Source organism: Geotrypetes seraphini, chromosome 9 (assembly GCF_902459505.1).
Source record: "Geotrypetes seraphini chromosome 9, aGeoSer1.1, whole genome shotgun sequence".
NCBI classification, from domain to species: Eukaryota; Metazoa; Chordata; class Amphibia; order Gymnophiona; family Dermophiidae; genus Geotrypetes; species Geotrypetes seraphini.
This window is the reverse complement of record NC_047092.1, coordinates 148,058,230-148,072,480: the sequence shown is the minus strand read 5'-3', so window position 1 is coordinate 148,072,480 and position 14,251 is coordinate 148,058,230. Positions and strand designations below refer to the sequence as shown.

At 46.1% G+C, this 14,251-nt stretch overlaps 1 protein-coding gene across 4 annotated transcripts in view; it reads right to left on the bottom strand.

The window, feature by feature from the left end:
- Positions 1–14,251, bottom strand: part of RHBDD1 (rhomboid domain containing 1) — a 157,749-nt gene that overhangs the window by 117,498 nt on the left and 26,000 nt on the right. For all 4 annotated transcript variants that reach the window (XM_033958652.1, XM_033958650.1, XM_033958649.1 and 1 more), the window contains exon 4: positions 557–645. In XM_033958652.1, the coding sequence (XP_033814543.1) occupies positions 557–645 (89 nt within the window). The remainder of the gene's footprint in view (positions 1–556; positions 646–14,251) is intronic.

The following is a 14,251-nucleotide window of genomic DNA, read 5'->3' as shown; positions in this document are numbered from 1 at the left end:
CAGGGGAATGCACCAGTGAAGGTGTAAGACTGGTGCACGCTTATTCTCCAGCCCATTCCCTGTTCTCTTTAAAGGATCACAGGTTAAGTTATTCCTTCACAGAAGAGTATGTGGTTCCAGATTATGAATAAAAGAGCTTGGCAGACAGTAGCTCCAACCGTGTGGCACCTGTTGCCTCAGGAAATTAGTTTGTTTAATAGACATTAAAACCTTTTCTAAGCAAGTAAAAACACATTCTTACAGAAGATTTTGAAGGATTAATAAGAGGGGTGGTTAAGATTTTGGAGGGAAGGATTAATATGAGTGGGTGGTTATGTTTATTTATGACTGTCCTGGTTTTGTTTTATGATTGTCATTATTTATTCTGTTAAGTCGCTGTAGGCCACAAGATAACAAAAAGTCTGTGAAATTAAAAAAAAAATAAATAAATGTGTAATTCCTTAAGCAGGAGATAACTGAAAAGACTGGATGGGCTGGCTGATCTTTTTCTGCCTTCATCTACTGCATTCTTAATATAAATTCAGGCTGTGTTTTCCAACATGCATTCATTCTTTACCTGCAAATGCTGTCAAGATCTTCTTCAGAGGCCCCCAAGTGTAGAGCAGTCCAACCAGAATGCCTGCCAGATGCCCGATAAAAGACGACCTAAAAAGAATGGAAATCCTTTGTAAGCCTCTGCATTGCAGCTGATTAGGTACTTTCTATACTGCTCATTATTCCAATGCAAGCCAATTAGCCACAGCTTGCTGGCTTCATGATATCTTATGCAGCATTTCACTCAACTCAAAAGAACAACAATTTCTACCATTTTATTGAAAGGCAAGATAAAAAAGCAACACCACCATGGTAAATATGGAACACCTCTGGCTAAAACAAGGCAGTAGCATTTGATGGGTTGAATAGTTTATCCTCAAAAGACAACAGGGAAGCCAGACGTTTGCCTGCTCTGCTTTGTTTTGCTACTACTGCTCAAGCCAAAGTCCAAATGCATATTAATTAGCCTAATATTTAAAAGGTATTTATACAGGTGGCCGCACCTGCTACCCAGATAAATTCCACTGACTGGGCAGAGCTGGAAAACATCTGGATGATAGCCCTTTATAGAATTACCCCCTACATACATAGGAGCCCTTTTACTAAGCTGTGGTAAGCACCGACATGCTTACAGCAGCAAAAAAAGGCCTTACTGTGGGACGGGCTTAGGCGTCCTGCAGTAATTTTGTGAGCATGCGCTAAAAAAATAGATTTTATTTTTTTTAGCAGTGGAGGCAGGTCAGGGGGTGGAGAGTAGAGTAGAGTAGAGGTCTGCACAGGAACGGGGATCGCGGGAATCCCCCCTAACCCACGGGACTCCCCTCTGGCCCACGGGACTCCCACGGGGATGGAAGGCTTTGGAAGCAGGGTTCGTCCATATAATATAATGGATACGTCAGCCTTAGTAAAAGAGGGGGTTTATAAGTTAATAATAGAGGTTAATAAAAAAGCTGACCTAGACCCCTCCATACCATCCAACTACCGTCCAATAGCAAATATCCCTCTCCTCACCAAACTGCTCGAGTCTATCATATCTACCCAGCTCTCTTCCTACTTAGAAAGATTCTCCATCCTCTTACCTTACCAATATGGCTTCAGACCCAACTTCTGCACTGAATCCCTATTGGCCTCTCTAATCTCTAATCTCTAAGGTTCAGCAACTGCATTCTCGTAACAAGTTTGCTGTCCTTCTACAATTCGACCTCTCTGCAGCTTTTGACGTTGTCCACCACGACATTCTAATTTTCCAACTCTCCGAGATAGGCATTAGCTCCATAGTTCTTGATTGGTTCTCCAAATTCTTGCGCTCCCGCTCTTACATGGTTAACATGAGCGGCACCTCATCCTCCCCCTGGACCCCGACTTGTGGTGTCCCACAAGGCTCACCCCTCTCCCCGATCCTCTTTAACATTTACATGTCCTCCCTGAAACTTCTCCAACTATCCCCACTTACGCTGATGACATCCTCGTCCTCCTTGAGACCGACTCGAACCTCACTAACCTCTCCACAAACATATCCTCATGCATAAAGAACCTCCAATCCTGGGCATTCACAATGCATATGAAACTAAACGAGTCCAAAACAAAACTCCTTTGGCTCGGCCCAAAATTAGACCATCTACCTTCCTCCATCCCATTGTCCTCCGGCCCCCCATTACAGCTCGAGTTCTCAAGCAAAGTTCTGGGTGTCACCTTAGACTCTTCTCTATCCTTCAACGAACATCTCCAATCCCTGGTGAAGAAATGCTTCTTCAGCCTTCATGCTAAGGAAAGTCAGACCCTATTTTCACCAAAAACACTTCGCAGTCCTAGTACAATCCATCATCCTCTCCAGATTGGATTATTGCAATTCTATCTACCTCAGCCTAACCAAGAAAAGCCTCCACAGACTTCAGCAGATTCAGAACGCCGCAGCTAAGCTTGTTTTCGCGAAAAGCAAATTTGATCACGTCTCACCACTCCTGTCTAAGCTCCATTGGCTCCCAGTAATCCCCAGGATCCACTTCAAATGTGCGTGTCTGGCCTACAAGATCCTACATGGCATCCTTCCTGCCGTTATCCCTCTATCCTGGAACTCCCCAACCCCTACTTCCTCCAGATCCTCCCAAATTTTTAAACTATCCTTCCCTTCCATAAAAGGTATTTCCCATGCAGGCAAACTTGGGTCATCCCTCCCCTTTAGAATCACTGAGATCTGGAATAACCTCACCTCCCCACTCCGAACCTCAAGCTCCCTCCAACTCTTCCGCAAACACCTAAAAACCTGGCTATTCTCAAAACTGTAACACTTCCCCCCTCTTAGGCCTCTCACCTTCCCCCTTTACACCTAACTCTTTAATCTCTCCACTGTAGTTCCTCTCTCATCCTTCTTCCTGTAAACCGTGCCGAGCTCCGCATTCGTGGAGATGGTGCGGTATATAAACCTAAGGTTTAGTTTAGTTTAGTTTATCCCACTGGTCAACAGTACCAGTCCTGTTGCACAAGAAGCAGATTTGTAGCTTGGCTCTTTAACTACAGGTAAAGCAGAAGCACGCTCAGAAACTTCTGTGTTAATTATTAACAAAGCATCATTAGAAATGACAGATCACACAGCACAAATTGTGATGCGCATGGAGAGTTAAAAAGACTCGATAGCTTCCGCACTGCATTGTGGCCAAATAAATGAGTCTTGGCACAAGACCTTTGCCATCTGCGGTGTGACAAAAAAAAACACCGAGAAGCGATGTGGATGTCGACTTGCATACATGACATCCAAAATACTGACTGCAAGGAACGGCTTGAAATTAAAATCCAGGCAATTTACAACAAATGTTGCTAATGTGACTCATCACCTGCAGGGTGAGGGGCTGGAATAAGGAGAGAAGGGGTGGAAGGTCTACAAATAAAGCTCTAAGGGGCCCTTTTACTAAGCTGAATTAGGCTCTAACGCAGTGTTCTTAAACCACCGGTCCACAGAAATTTTCTGCCAGTCCACAGGGCAGCACATGCATCAGGCTCAAAACAGCATTCTTCAACCGCCGGTCCACGGTGTGATCGATGCAGCATTATCTTCGAGCCAGCTCCCTCTTACTCACTGTTTCAGTGCACAAAGCCATGGGCAGTGGCCCCTACGCGCATCCTGCGCCTGAACTGGAAGCCTTCTCTCTGACGTTGCAACGTTGCCCGCAGCTTTGTGCACTGCGTCAGTGAGGAAGAGGGAGCCGGCCTGAAGATAATACCAGGGGCGGCATAAAATGGCCAGGCGGGAGCAGGTCAGAAGGTAAGGCATAGCATGGAGGGAGGGAGATAACAAAGGTAGGGGAGAATGATTTTATTTTTGAATTTAGTGATTGAATTATGTCAATTTTGAGAATTTACATCTGCTGTCAGTGTGCTTTATATAGTTTAATTTTGTGGTTAACCATTAGGTGTTGTTAATAAGATTATATTGTGTATCTGTGAAAAATGAATGGAAAAAATAGTGTTACAACTAGTACTATTATGGGGCGGGGTCTGGCCCACGACTTAGCCCAGTGCTCTTCAACCGCCGGTCCACGGACTGATGCTGGTCCACAGAATAATTATTTTATTTCTGCCGGTCCATAGGTGTAAAAAGGTTGAAAAACACTGCTCTAATGCATGCCTGATGCAGCTTAAAAAGACAACGTTAGACATTCAAGACAAAGTTAGACAAGTTCCTGCTGAACCAGAACGTACGCAGGTAAGGCTAGTCTCAGTTAGGGCGCTGGTCTTTGACCAGAGGGCCACCGCATGAGCGGACTGCTGGACATGATGGACCACTGGTCTGACCTAGCAGCGGCAATTCTTATGTTCTTATGGGACATGCCTAGTCATTTTGCTGTAAGTGTTAAGCGCCATATTCTATATATGCCGCTTAAAAAAATGGTGATGGGACTAAATCGCGCGAGACAACGGCGCGCCGACAACTGAGCGCAGACAACTGAGCGTAAGGTTGACGGCGCGCCGAAGAAAAGCACTATTTTAAAGGGCTCCGACAGGGGGTGTGGGGGGGGAACCCCCCCACTTTACTTAACAGACATTGCGCTGGCGTTGTGGGGGGTTTGGGGGGTTGTAACCCCCCACATTATACTTAAAACTGAACTTTTTCCCTAAAAAACAGGCAAAAAGTTTGGTTTCAAGTATAATGAGGGGGGTTACAAGTGAGCCAGTGTTCCCGCTAAGCTGCGCTGGGGTGCGCTGGCGCACAAAATATTACCTCGCAGCGCACAAGTTTCTCGTCACAGCGCACACAGTGTAGAGCACAGTTCTTCAACCGCTGGTCCGCAAACAAAATCTTGCCGGTCCGCGAAGGATTCGGTCCCAGCCGCAACGAAAGGCCGGCGTCAGCTGACTTGCAACTTCCTGTTGCAGTCGCTGTGCCAGGACTCCTGCCTTCGCCGGGACTCCTGCCTTCCACCGCGTTTGCCTCCTGCCTTGTCTCCGCACCTCCAGACCAGCAGCGGCAGCTGTGTATGCTTTTAACTTCGGCACAGAGCTGCCCCTAATCAATAGTTTAGCGCGGTTTCATAAGGCAGCCTCGGGGCCTTTGCTAGGCCGGCCCACATCGCATCATCGAAGCGGGCCGGCTATCAAAGGCCCCGAGGCTGCCTCATGAAACCGCGCTAAACTATTGATTAGGGGCAGCTCTGTGCCGAAGTTAAAAGCATACAGAGCTGCCGCTGCTGGTCTGAACTCTTGGGCCGCTGAAGGAGGGCAAAAAGCAGCTGTCCTGGAGGTTTCCCTTCCTCTCGCCTTTACAGGTTCCTTTTTTCCACCTTTTTTTTTTTCCTTCAAACGGCAACGGGCCCCAGCATCGACATCAATCAAGTAAGTTCCACTGTCAATCAAGCGGTTCTGCTCGGCCAAAGCTTCCCCTGTGACATGAGCCACCCTCAGGGGAAAGACAGTGACCCACAAAGGTGAGGGGAAGGGGGGCAGATGATGGAAGTTGGGGGGGGGGGGAGAGAGAGAGAGAGAGAGAAGGGGCAGATGAGGGAATGGAGGAGATGAGAGAGAGAGAGAAGGGGACAGATGAGGGAAGGGAGAAGAAGGGAGAGAGAGCAGAAGGCAGATGGATGTCAGTTGAGAAGGGAGAGCAGATGCTGAATGGAAGTGGGGAAAGAACACATACTGGATGGAAGGAGGAGATAAATAAAGGGGGAAGAAAATAGTAAGATAATGGAGGGGTGAGGGAAAGGGGTGACAAGCTGTGTGTAGACACAGTGAAAAGAGGGAAACGGGACTAAATAGTAAGAAAGAATTTAATTTAGATGGAGGCAGAAAATAGAGAAGGAAGACCAGAGAAGAAAAGGGAAGAGAGAGCAGAGAATGATCAGATCTGAGTGGAGGAAATGAGAAGAGAGATATGCTAAAAACCACAGGGGGGAGGGAAGGATAGAGATGCCAGACCATGAGGGGAACAGAAGGAAGATGATGGATGCTAGACCAAATTGGGGGGTGGGGGGGGGGCAGGAGGAGAGATGGCAGGGAAAGACAGACAGTGAATGGAAGGTGCAGATGCTGGACTGAAGAGACAGAGAAGGTTATCATGCTGCTGTACCGGGCCATGGTACGCCCTCACCTGGAGTACTGCGTCCAGCACTGGTACTTTAAGAAGGACACGGTACTACTCGAAAGGATCCAGAGAAGAGCAACTAAAATGGTTAAGGGGCTGGAGGAGTTGCCGTACAGCGAAAGATTAGAGAAACTGGGCCTCTTCTCCCTTGAGCAGAGGAGATTGAGAGGGGACATGATAGAAACATTCAAGGTACTGAAGGGAATAGACTTAGTAGCTAAGGCAGGGAGAACGAGAGGGCACTCTCTAAAGTTGAAAGGGGATAGATTCCATACAAACGTAAGGAAGTTCTGTGGTAGAAAGCAACATATTTATTTGGCTCATAACAGTGTTCCCTCTAAGCGGGCGGGTGTTGTGAGCAAACTTTTTTCACTGTGAGCTAAAAATATCGGGCGCCAGCAAATTATGAGCCAAATAAATATGTTGCTTTCTACCACAGAACTTCCTTACGTTTGTATGGAATCTATCCCCTTTCAACTTTAGAGAGTGCCCTCTCGTTCTCCCTGCCTTAGCTACTAAGTCTATTCCCTTCAGTACCTTGAATGTTTCTATCATGTCCCCTCTCAATTTCCTCTGCTCAAGGGAGAAGAGGCCCAGTTTCTCTAATCTTTCGCTGTACGGCAACTCCTCCAGCCCCTTAACCATTTTAGTTGCTCTTCTCTGGATCCTTTCGAGTAGTACCGTGTCCTTCTTAAAGTACCAGTGCTGGACGCAGTACTCCAGGTGAGGGCGTACCATGGCCCGGTACAGCAGCATGATAACCTTCTCTGTCTCTTCAGTCCAGCATCTGCCCCTTCCATTCACTGTCTGTCTTTCCCTGCCATCTCTCCTCCTGCCCCCCCCCACCCCCCAATTTGGTCTAGCATCCATCATCTTCCTTCTGTTCCCCTCATGGTCTGGCATCTCTATCCTTCCCTCCCCCCTGTGGTTTTTAGCATATCTCTCTTCTCATTTCCTCCACTCAGATCTGATCATTCTCTGCTCTCTCTTCCCTTTTCTTCTCTGGTCTTCCTTCTCTATTTTCTGCCTCCATCTAAATTAAATTCTTTCTTACTATTTAGTCCCGTTTCCCTCTTTTCACTGTGTCTACACACAGCTTGTCACCCCTTTCCCTCACCCCTCCATTATCTTACTATTTTCTTCCCCCTTTATTTATCTCCTCCTTCCATCCAGTATGTGTTCTTTCCCCACTTCCATTCAGCATCTGCTCTCCCTTCTCAACTGACATCCATCTGCCTTCTGCTCTCTCTCCCTTCTTCTCACTTCCATCATCTGTCCCCTTCTCCCTCTCTCTCATCTCCTCCATTCCATCATCTGCCCCTTCTCTCTCTCTCTCTCTCTCCCCCCCCCCCAACTTCCATCATCTGCCCCCCTTCCCCTCACCTTTGTGGGTCACTTTCTTTCCCCTGAGGGTGGCTCATGTCACAGGGGAAGCTTTGGCCGAGCAGAACCGCTTGATTGACAGTGGAACTTACTTGATTGATGTCGATGCTGGGGCCCGTTGCCGTTCGAAGGAAAAAAAAAAAGGTGGAAAAAAGGAACCTGTAAAGGCGAGAGGAAGGGAAACCTCCAGGACAGCTGCTTTTTGCCCTCCTTCAGCGGCCCAAGAGTTCAGACCAGCAGCGGCAGCTCTGTATGCTTTTAACTTCGGCACAGAGCTGCCCCTAATCAATAGTTTAGCGCGGTTTCATGAGGCAGCCTCGGGGCCTTTGATAGCCGGCCCGCTTCGATGATGCGATGTGGGCCGGCCTAGCAAAGGCCCCGAGGCTGCCTTATGAAACCGCGCTAAACTATTGATTAGGGGCAGCTCTGTGCCGAAGTTAAAAGCATACACAGCTGCCGCTGCTGGTCTGGAGGTGCGGAGACAAGGCAGGAGGCAAACGCGGTGGAAGGCAGGAGTCCCGGCGAAGGCAGGAGTCCCGGCACAGCGACTGCAACAGGAAGTTGCAAGTCAGCTGACGCCGGCCTTTCGTTGCGGCGGGGACCGAATCCTTCGCGGACCGGCAAGATTTTGTTTGCGGACCGGCGGTTGAAGAACTGTGCTCTACACTGTGTGTGCTGTGACGAGAAACTTGTGCGCTGCGAGGTAATATTTTGTGCGTCAGCGCACCCCAGCGCAGCTTAGCGGGAACACTGCAAACTTGCTGGCGCCCGATATTTTTAGCTCACAGTGAAAAAAGTTTGCTCACAACACCCGCCCGCTTAGAGGGAACACTGGTTACAACCCCCCAAACCCCCCAAAACGCCAGCGCGATGTCTGTTAAGTAAAATAGGGGGGTTCCCCACCAACACCCCCCGTCGGAACCCTTTAAATTAGTGCTTTTCTTCGGCACGTCATCAACCTTGCGCTCAGTTGTCGGCGCGCCGTTGTCTCGCGCGATTTTGTCTATGAACCAAAAAAATTTGTGCAGACTAGAATCGCGCTTAGTGCAATTCTCTACAAAGTGAATGTACCTTTTATAGAAGCGCGTTTAGTGCCAGTGTGCAATGCATAACTGAAGTGCAGGCATTTGGGCCAGCTAAAATCAAGCCTACATGTCTGCACCTATGTTATGTGTGCATTGCACATATTCTATAAAAATGCACCTAATATTTAGGAACGCCTCTGATCCGCCCACGATCATCCCCTGGCCAAACCCCCTTTCCATATTCATGCACTTCAATCGAAGCATACTTTTCAACGACTTTCCCACTTGTGCGTGTAATGTTTCATAGGTCCCAATTAGAATTAACTACCAGGTGCTAATTGACAATTATCGGTGCTTATTAGCCCAATTAATCAATTAATTTGCTCATGTACATCGGCTACATAGGAATTGCCGCTGCTGGGTCAGACCAGTGGTCCATCGTGCCCAGCAGTCTGCTCACGCGGCGGTCCCCAGGTCAAAGACCAGCGCTCTAAATGAATCCAGCCTAAACGTTCCAGTTTAGCAGGAACTTGTCCAACTTTGTCTTGAATCCCTGGAGGGTGTTTTCCCCTATAACAGACTCCGGAAGAGCGTTCCAGAACTTCCTTACGTTTGTACGGAATCTATCCCCTTCCAACTTTAGAGAGTGCCCTCTCGTTCTCCCTTCCTTGGAGAGGGTGAACAATGTATGCACATAACTTCAGACACCGTATACAGAATTTGGAAGGTAAATGTGCCTGTGCTGTGTGCTTCAAAATATTTTCGGTTTTTTGAGGGGGCAAGTCTGGAGGCAGAGAATGAGTGATCCTGTGCTAACTGGTAAACTGCAACATTACTGTTTGCTACAAGGTTAGCGCAGAAATAGAGCATATGCATAATACATATGCGCAAACCCTTTATTTTTTAATGGCTGTGTGTCATTAATACAAAAAAAATAGAAAAAGCCAATTTTTACAGCTACAGTAAAAATAGCCTTAGTGCAGGGACAAAACCTTAAGGCCACTTTTTTCTACAGCTTAGTAAAAAAAAAAAATCCCTGAGTTTCTGAACATGAAGGCCAGTCTGGAAAATTAACATCTAAACAAATCAAAGCAGGTAACATAAGAATTGCAAACTGGAACCAGACCAAAACATTCATCAAACCCAGTATCCTGTTTTTAACAGTGGCTGATCCAGGTCAAAAATAACAGGCAGGATCCCAAAAAGTAGATTATTTTCTGTTTGTCCCCCCCCCCCCAACCCGTGGTTAAGTGGTTGCTCTCTATCAAACCCACCCTTCTCCATTAGACTAATAAATTCTTTTCAACTATATTAAAATAATATGAATATAAAAATATAAAAACAATGCGCTTTACAGCTTGTGGTAAAAACAAGTCATCTGTTCAACAATGTGATAAAACGTATGGTTCATAAAACCAGTCTGCTTACAGTGAGAACAATTTGTCTGTTCTCCAATATGAGCTAGCCTGAAATGCGATCAGCTGAACATGTACACTTCTCCCTCACTATTCGTGGGGGTTAGGGGCAGAGCCGGCCCGTGAATAGGGAAAAACTGCGAATAACTTTTGGCCGGCTCTAACCCACCCCTGAAACTTACCCCTTACCTGGTGGTCTAGCGGTGACGCAGGGCAGGAGCTCCATGTTGTAGTCTCGTGAGACCACGGGAACTCGCAGCACAGCTCTGCACGGGGCAGGAGTGTAGGAAGATCGCTCCTGCCCCGTGTTACCGCTTGACCACCAGGTAAGGTCCATGCTCCGATCACCCCCGCCACCTCCGATCGCCCCCACGTCACCTCCGATCACCCTCGCCACCTCTGATCGCCCCCACGCCACCTCTGATTGCCCCCATACCACCTCTGATCGCCCCCCCCCGCCGCCTCTGATCGCCTCCCTCTTCCTCTGATTACCCCACCCCCCCGCCACCTCCGATCGCTCCCACTTCACCTCCGATCGCCCCCATGCCACCTCTGATTGCCCCCATGTCACCTCTGATCACTTCCACGCCACCTCCGATCACCCCCGCCAACTCTGATCGCCACCATGTCACCTCCGATCACCCCATGACACCTCTGATTGCCCCCAAACCACCTCTGATTGCCCCCCCGCCACCTCTGATCGCCTTCCTCTTCCTCTGATTACCCCTGCCACCTCCGATCGCTCCCACGTCACCTCCGATCGCCCCCACGCCACCTCTGATTGCCCCCACACCACCTCTGATCGCCCCCCCAGCCGCCTCTGTTCACCTCCCTCCAAGTCCCAGAGCTATTTTTTCTTGGGGGGGGGGCTGGGGAAAAAAATACGGATAATCGAAACTGCGAACATCGAAACCGCGAATAGGGAGGGGGAAGTGTAGTTGACAATACAAGATAAAGTGGCTTTTTAAAATATGCCTTTGAATGTTGTAGAATCAATGTTAGTATTCATTTTTAATGTTTAATACCCAGTATGAACAAGCAGGTCAAGGCAGTTAAAAAAATATTAGTAGCATGTGTAAGTTTGAAATCTTTTGGTGGCTCTCAGAACTTTCTCGTATTCACAATGCGACCCTTTACATGAAAAAGGTTGGAGATCCTGTCCTATGGGAATTTATTTCAAAGCTTAAATATCCATTGAGCAAAATATTTTCTATTTGTTATAAAGTGTACTATGTTGCAGCTTCATGGCATATCTCCTAGTCTTTGTACCTTTTGAAAAGAGCACACAATTGAAATTTTATAGACCTTTATCGAGTCTTCTCTCAGCCGTCTGTTCTCTAGTCCGAAGATCCATGGAGTGGCATTTATGATAGGACGTCTAAGCCCAACTCAGGACATCCAGAGTTCATAATCGAAAAGATGTTCAGGAAGAATCATCATTTCACATGCAGGGCTATATATATAGACACACAGGTCATCGGGAATGTCTTCTTACTACCACAGTGACGTTTTGATGTCATTGAGGACGTTTTCTAGCATAACTAATGGGATGTTTTGCAGGTTATATAATCAAAATTCTAGGACGTCTAACTTGGATTTTTTAGGGATTGTATAATAAGAGTGTTTGGACATTCAGTAGAACGAATTTTCTTTGGCGATATTAGTGACGTTTAGTTATTCCATTTTTGAAATATCCTGTTCTTTGTGGGTGTAGTGAGGAGTAATGGTTAGTGCTGGAGAGAGGAGTTGGTGAAAAAAAGTCTGAAAGAGTGAGAATGAGTGCGAGAAAAAGAGAGTGCTAGTGTGAAAGAGTGTGATAGAGATAAGAGATAATGAGAGTCAGGATGAGAAAGGGTGTGAGAGAGTGGAGTGTGTGGGTGAGAGAGTGAGCGAGTGACTGTGTGAGGGAAAGGAGGAAACCTAATTACTTCCTGAGGGAGATGGAGACTTTGGTGGAGCTGTGCCTCCATTACAGGAAGCAGTTTTTTGAATATACCCTGCAGTGTCTCTTTGAGGGGCCTAGTGGGTCATCAGGAGCCCCTTCAAAAGTGAGTGTCAGACAGTGGCCTCCACTATCTAAGCCCTAGACACAGCAAACTATGACCCTTAGGGCCTCAGGAGCTGTCAGGGGGCCCACATAACACCAATGGCCTCCCAACATGAGGGGCCCCAGTGATGTCAGCCCTCACTAACCCCCCAACTCTCCCTGAAGGAGCCTATCACTATTTGTCTAAGGCCATGTGTGAAGCACTGCAAAGCATATCATAAGTAACAATCATGTATGTGAAGCCAAGAAGGTCTATTACTTGGCCCCATTCTCCACCAACTCTGTCTTTAGAAGAACACATCACAAATTAAATCTATTCAAGAGGTGAATGCATCTCCAATTAAAGAAAATTTCCTTATGAAAAGGAGGATTGGAAGTTTGGAAAATAGTAAAAGATTTTCTAATCTTTGGGTTAATTTTCCTAAACTTCTTTACTCCAAGAGACGTGCTTAAACGTTATTTGAAGGAGACTTTGTTGGTTTCAGAGGAATCTATTTCTCAGAATAACTGGGGCATATCATTTGCTATCAACAAAAAAAAAAAAAATGCTACTTTTGGCACGAGGAAACTGTAACCCAGAAATGGATACTTTAAGTGTGTCTGAAATTCTGGAGCCTGATTCTGAACCAGTAACTCTTTGTTACCTTGCTGACAACATTAGCTTTGTCTTCTGACTACGACTAGATACTCTGAGTTTTATTTATACTTTTCAAGAAAAAGGATTTTTATTTTTTTTAAGGATTCTCGGGTTAAGATTTTTCCTGACCTGACCACAGAAACCCAGAAGGATAACAGAGAGTCTATAGAGAGAAAAAATGTCTTTCTTCCTGGAGTCAAGGTAGGTGGTGGGTTGTCTTAGGTGTGTTGGCAATTTGATCCAAATGAGGGGGCTTTGGTATTTACAGGTAGCATCAAACAGAGGTGACTGGAAGGGTAGTTTGAAGACTTAGGGGTCCTTTTACTAAGGCGCTAATCATTTTAGCGTGTGCTAAACGATAACATGTCCATTAGCGTTAGCGTTTAGCGTGCGGTAAAACAGCTAGCTCACCTTAGTAAAAGGGCCTCTTAAAGAACTAAACATGGATTTTTTTTTGATAAATCGATACAGATGTTTTGAATATCTCCAATGTAGAAATGCATAGGAGATGATCCTCTTTCAATGGAAAAGAAGATCTGAAACAAGGGGTCATAGGATGAGGGCGAAATGAGCCAGACTCAGAAGTAATCTAAAAAAATATTTCTTAACGAGAAAGGTGTTGAACATGGAGCAGCCTCATAGAAGAAGTAGTGTCGATGACGACAATATCTAAATTGAAAAAAGCAGGAGATATCTGAGGGAGAGGAAGGCACTGTAGGAGCTTACCAGCTGTTGTAGATGTGTAGACTGTATAAGCTTTTGGTCTTTATCCATCATTAACTTATCTTTCTATGTTTTATCATGTCAAAAAAAGGAACTATAATGAGGTAATTAGCAAAATTTGTAGATCGCTAAAGTAGAATTGTCTAAACATAGAAATGTTAAAGGGACAAATAGTTTACAAAATATGGTCTACATAGTTAACATCTCACTGAGCTTGACTCACTCAAAATTAACATTTAAAAAATATAGTAGAATAATCCTATGTTAAAAAAGCAGCAGCTCAGTGGGCCAGGTACAATATAAATAACAGACACCAATGGCTCCTTTTACTAAGGTAAGCTAGCGTTTTTAGCATGCGCATTGCCGCGTGCTACGCGCCAAAAACTAACACCGGCTCAATGCTGGCGTTAGCGACTAGCGCACGGGGCAATTTAGCACGCGCCAAAACCGCTAGCACGGCTTAGTAAAAGGAGCCCCAAATGTTGTGCATTAAAATTTAGCACTGTGGTGCCACAAAGCTTTTGTGCAAGCAAATATTGAACTACAGTTTTCTCCTCTGTGAATGTTTCCCCCCCCCCCCCACCTTTCCGAAGATGTTTAGGCTATAGATGGATTCTTTCTAAACGGTATTATTGACTTGGAGGTTATTTGCCCTTTTATTTTCAATAACTTTTGCCCCACGCCTAAATCTAGCCGTAAGTTTCTCCACATTAAACCTAGTCCAATGTTCAATTGTTTCCATTCCGTTCCTTTCAAAGCACCTAATGAAATAAAATTAGATAGCAATTCCCTCCAGTCTTCCATCCCATTCCCACCATATTACTAATTAGACTGATAGCATTTGCAGTGAAGGGGACTCTGACTTCCAGGCAGCACTATGCCAGTTTTGATGATATTAAATTCTGGGAAATA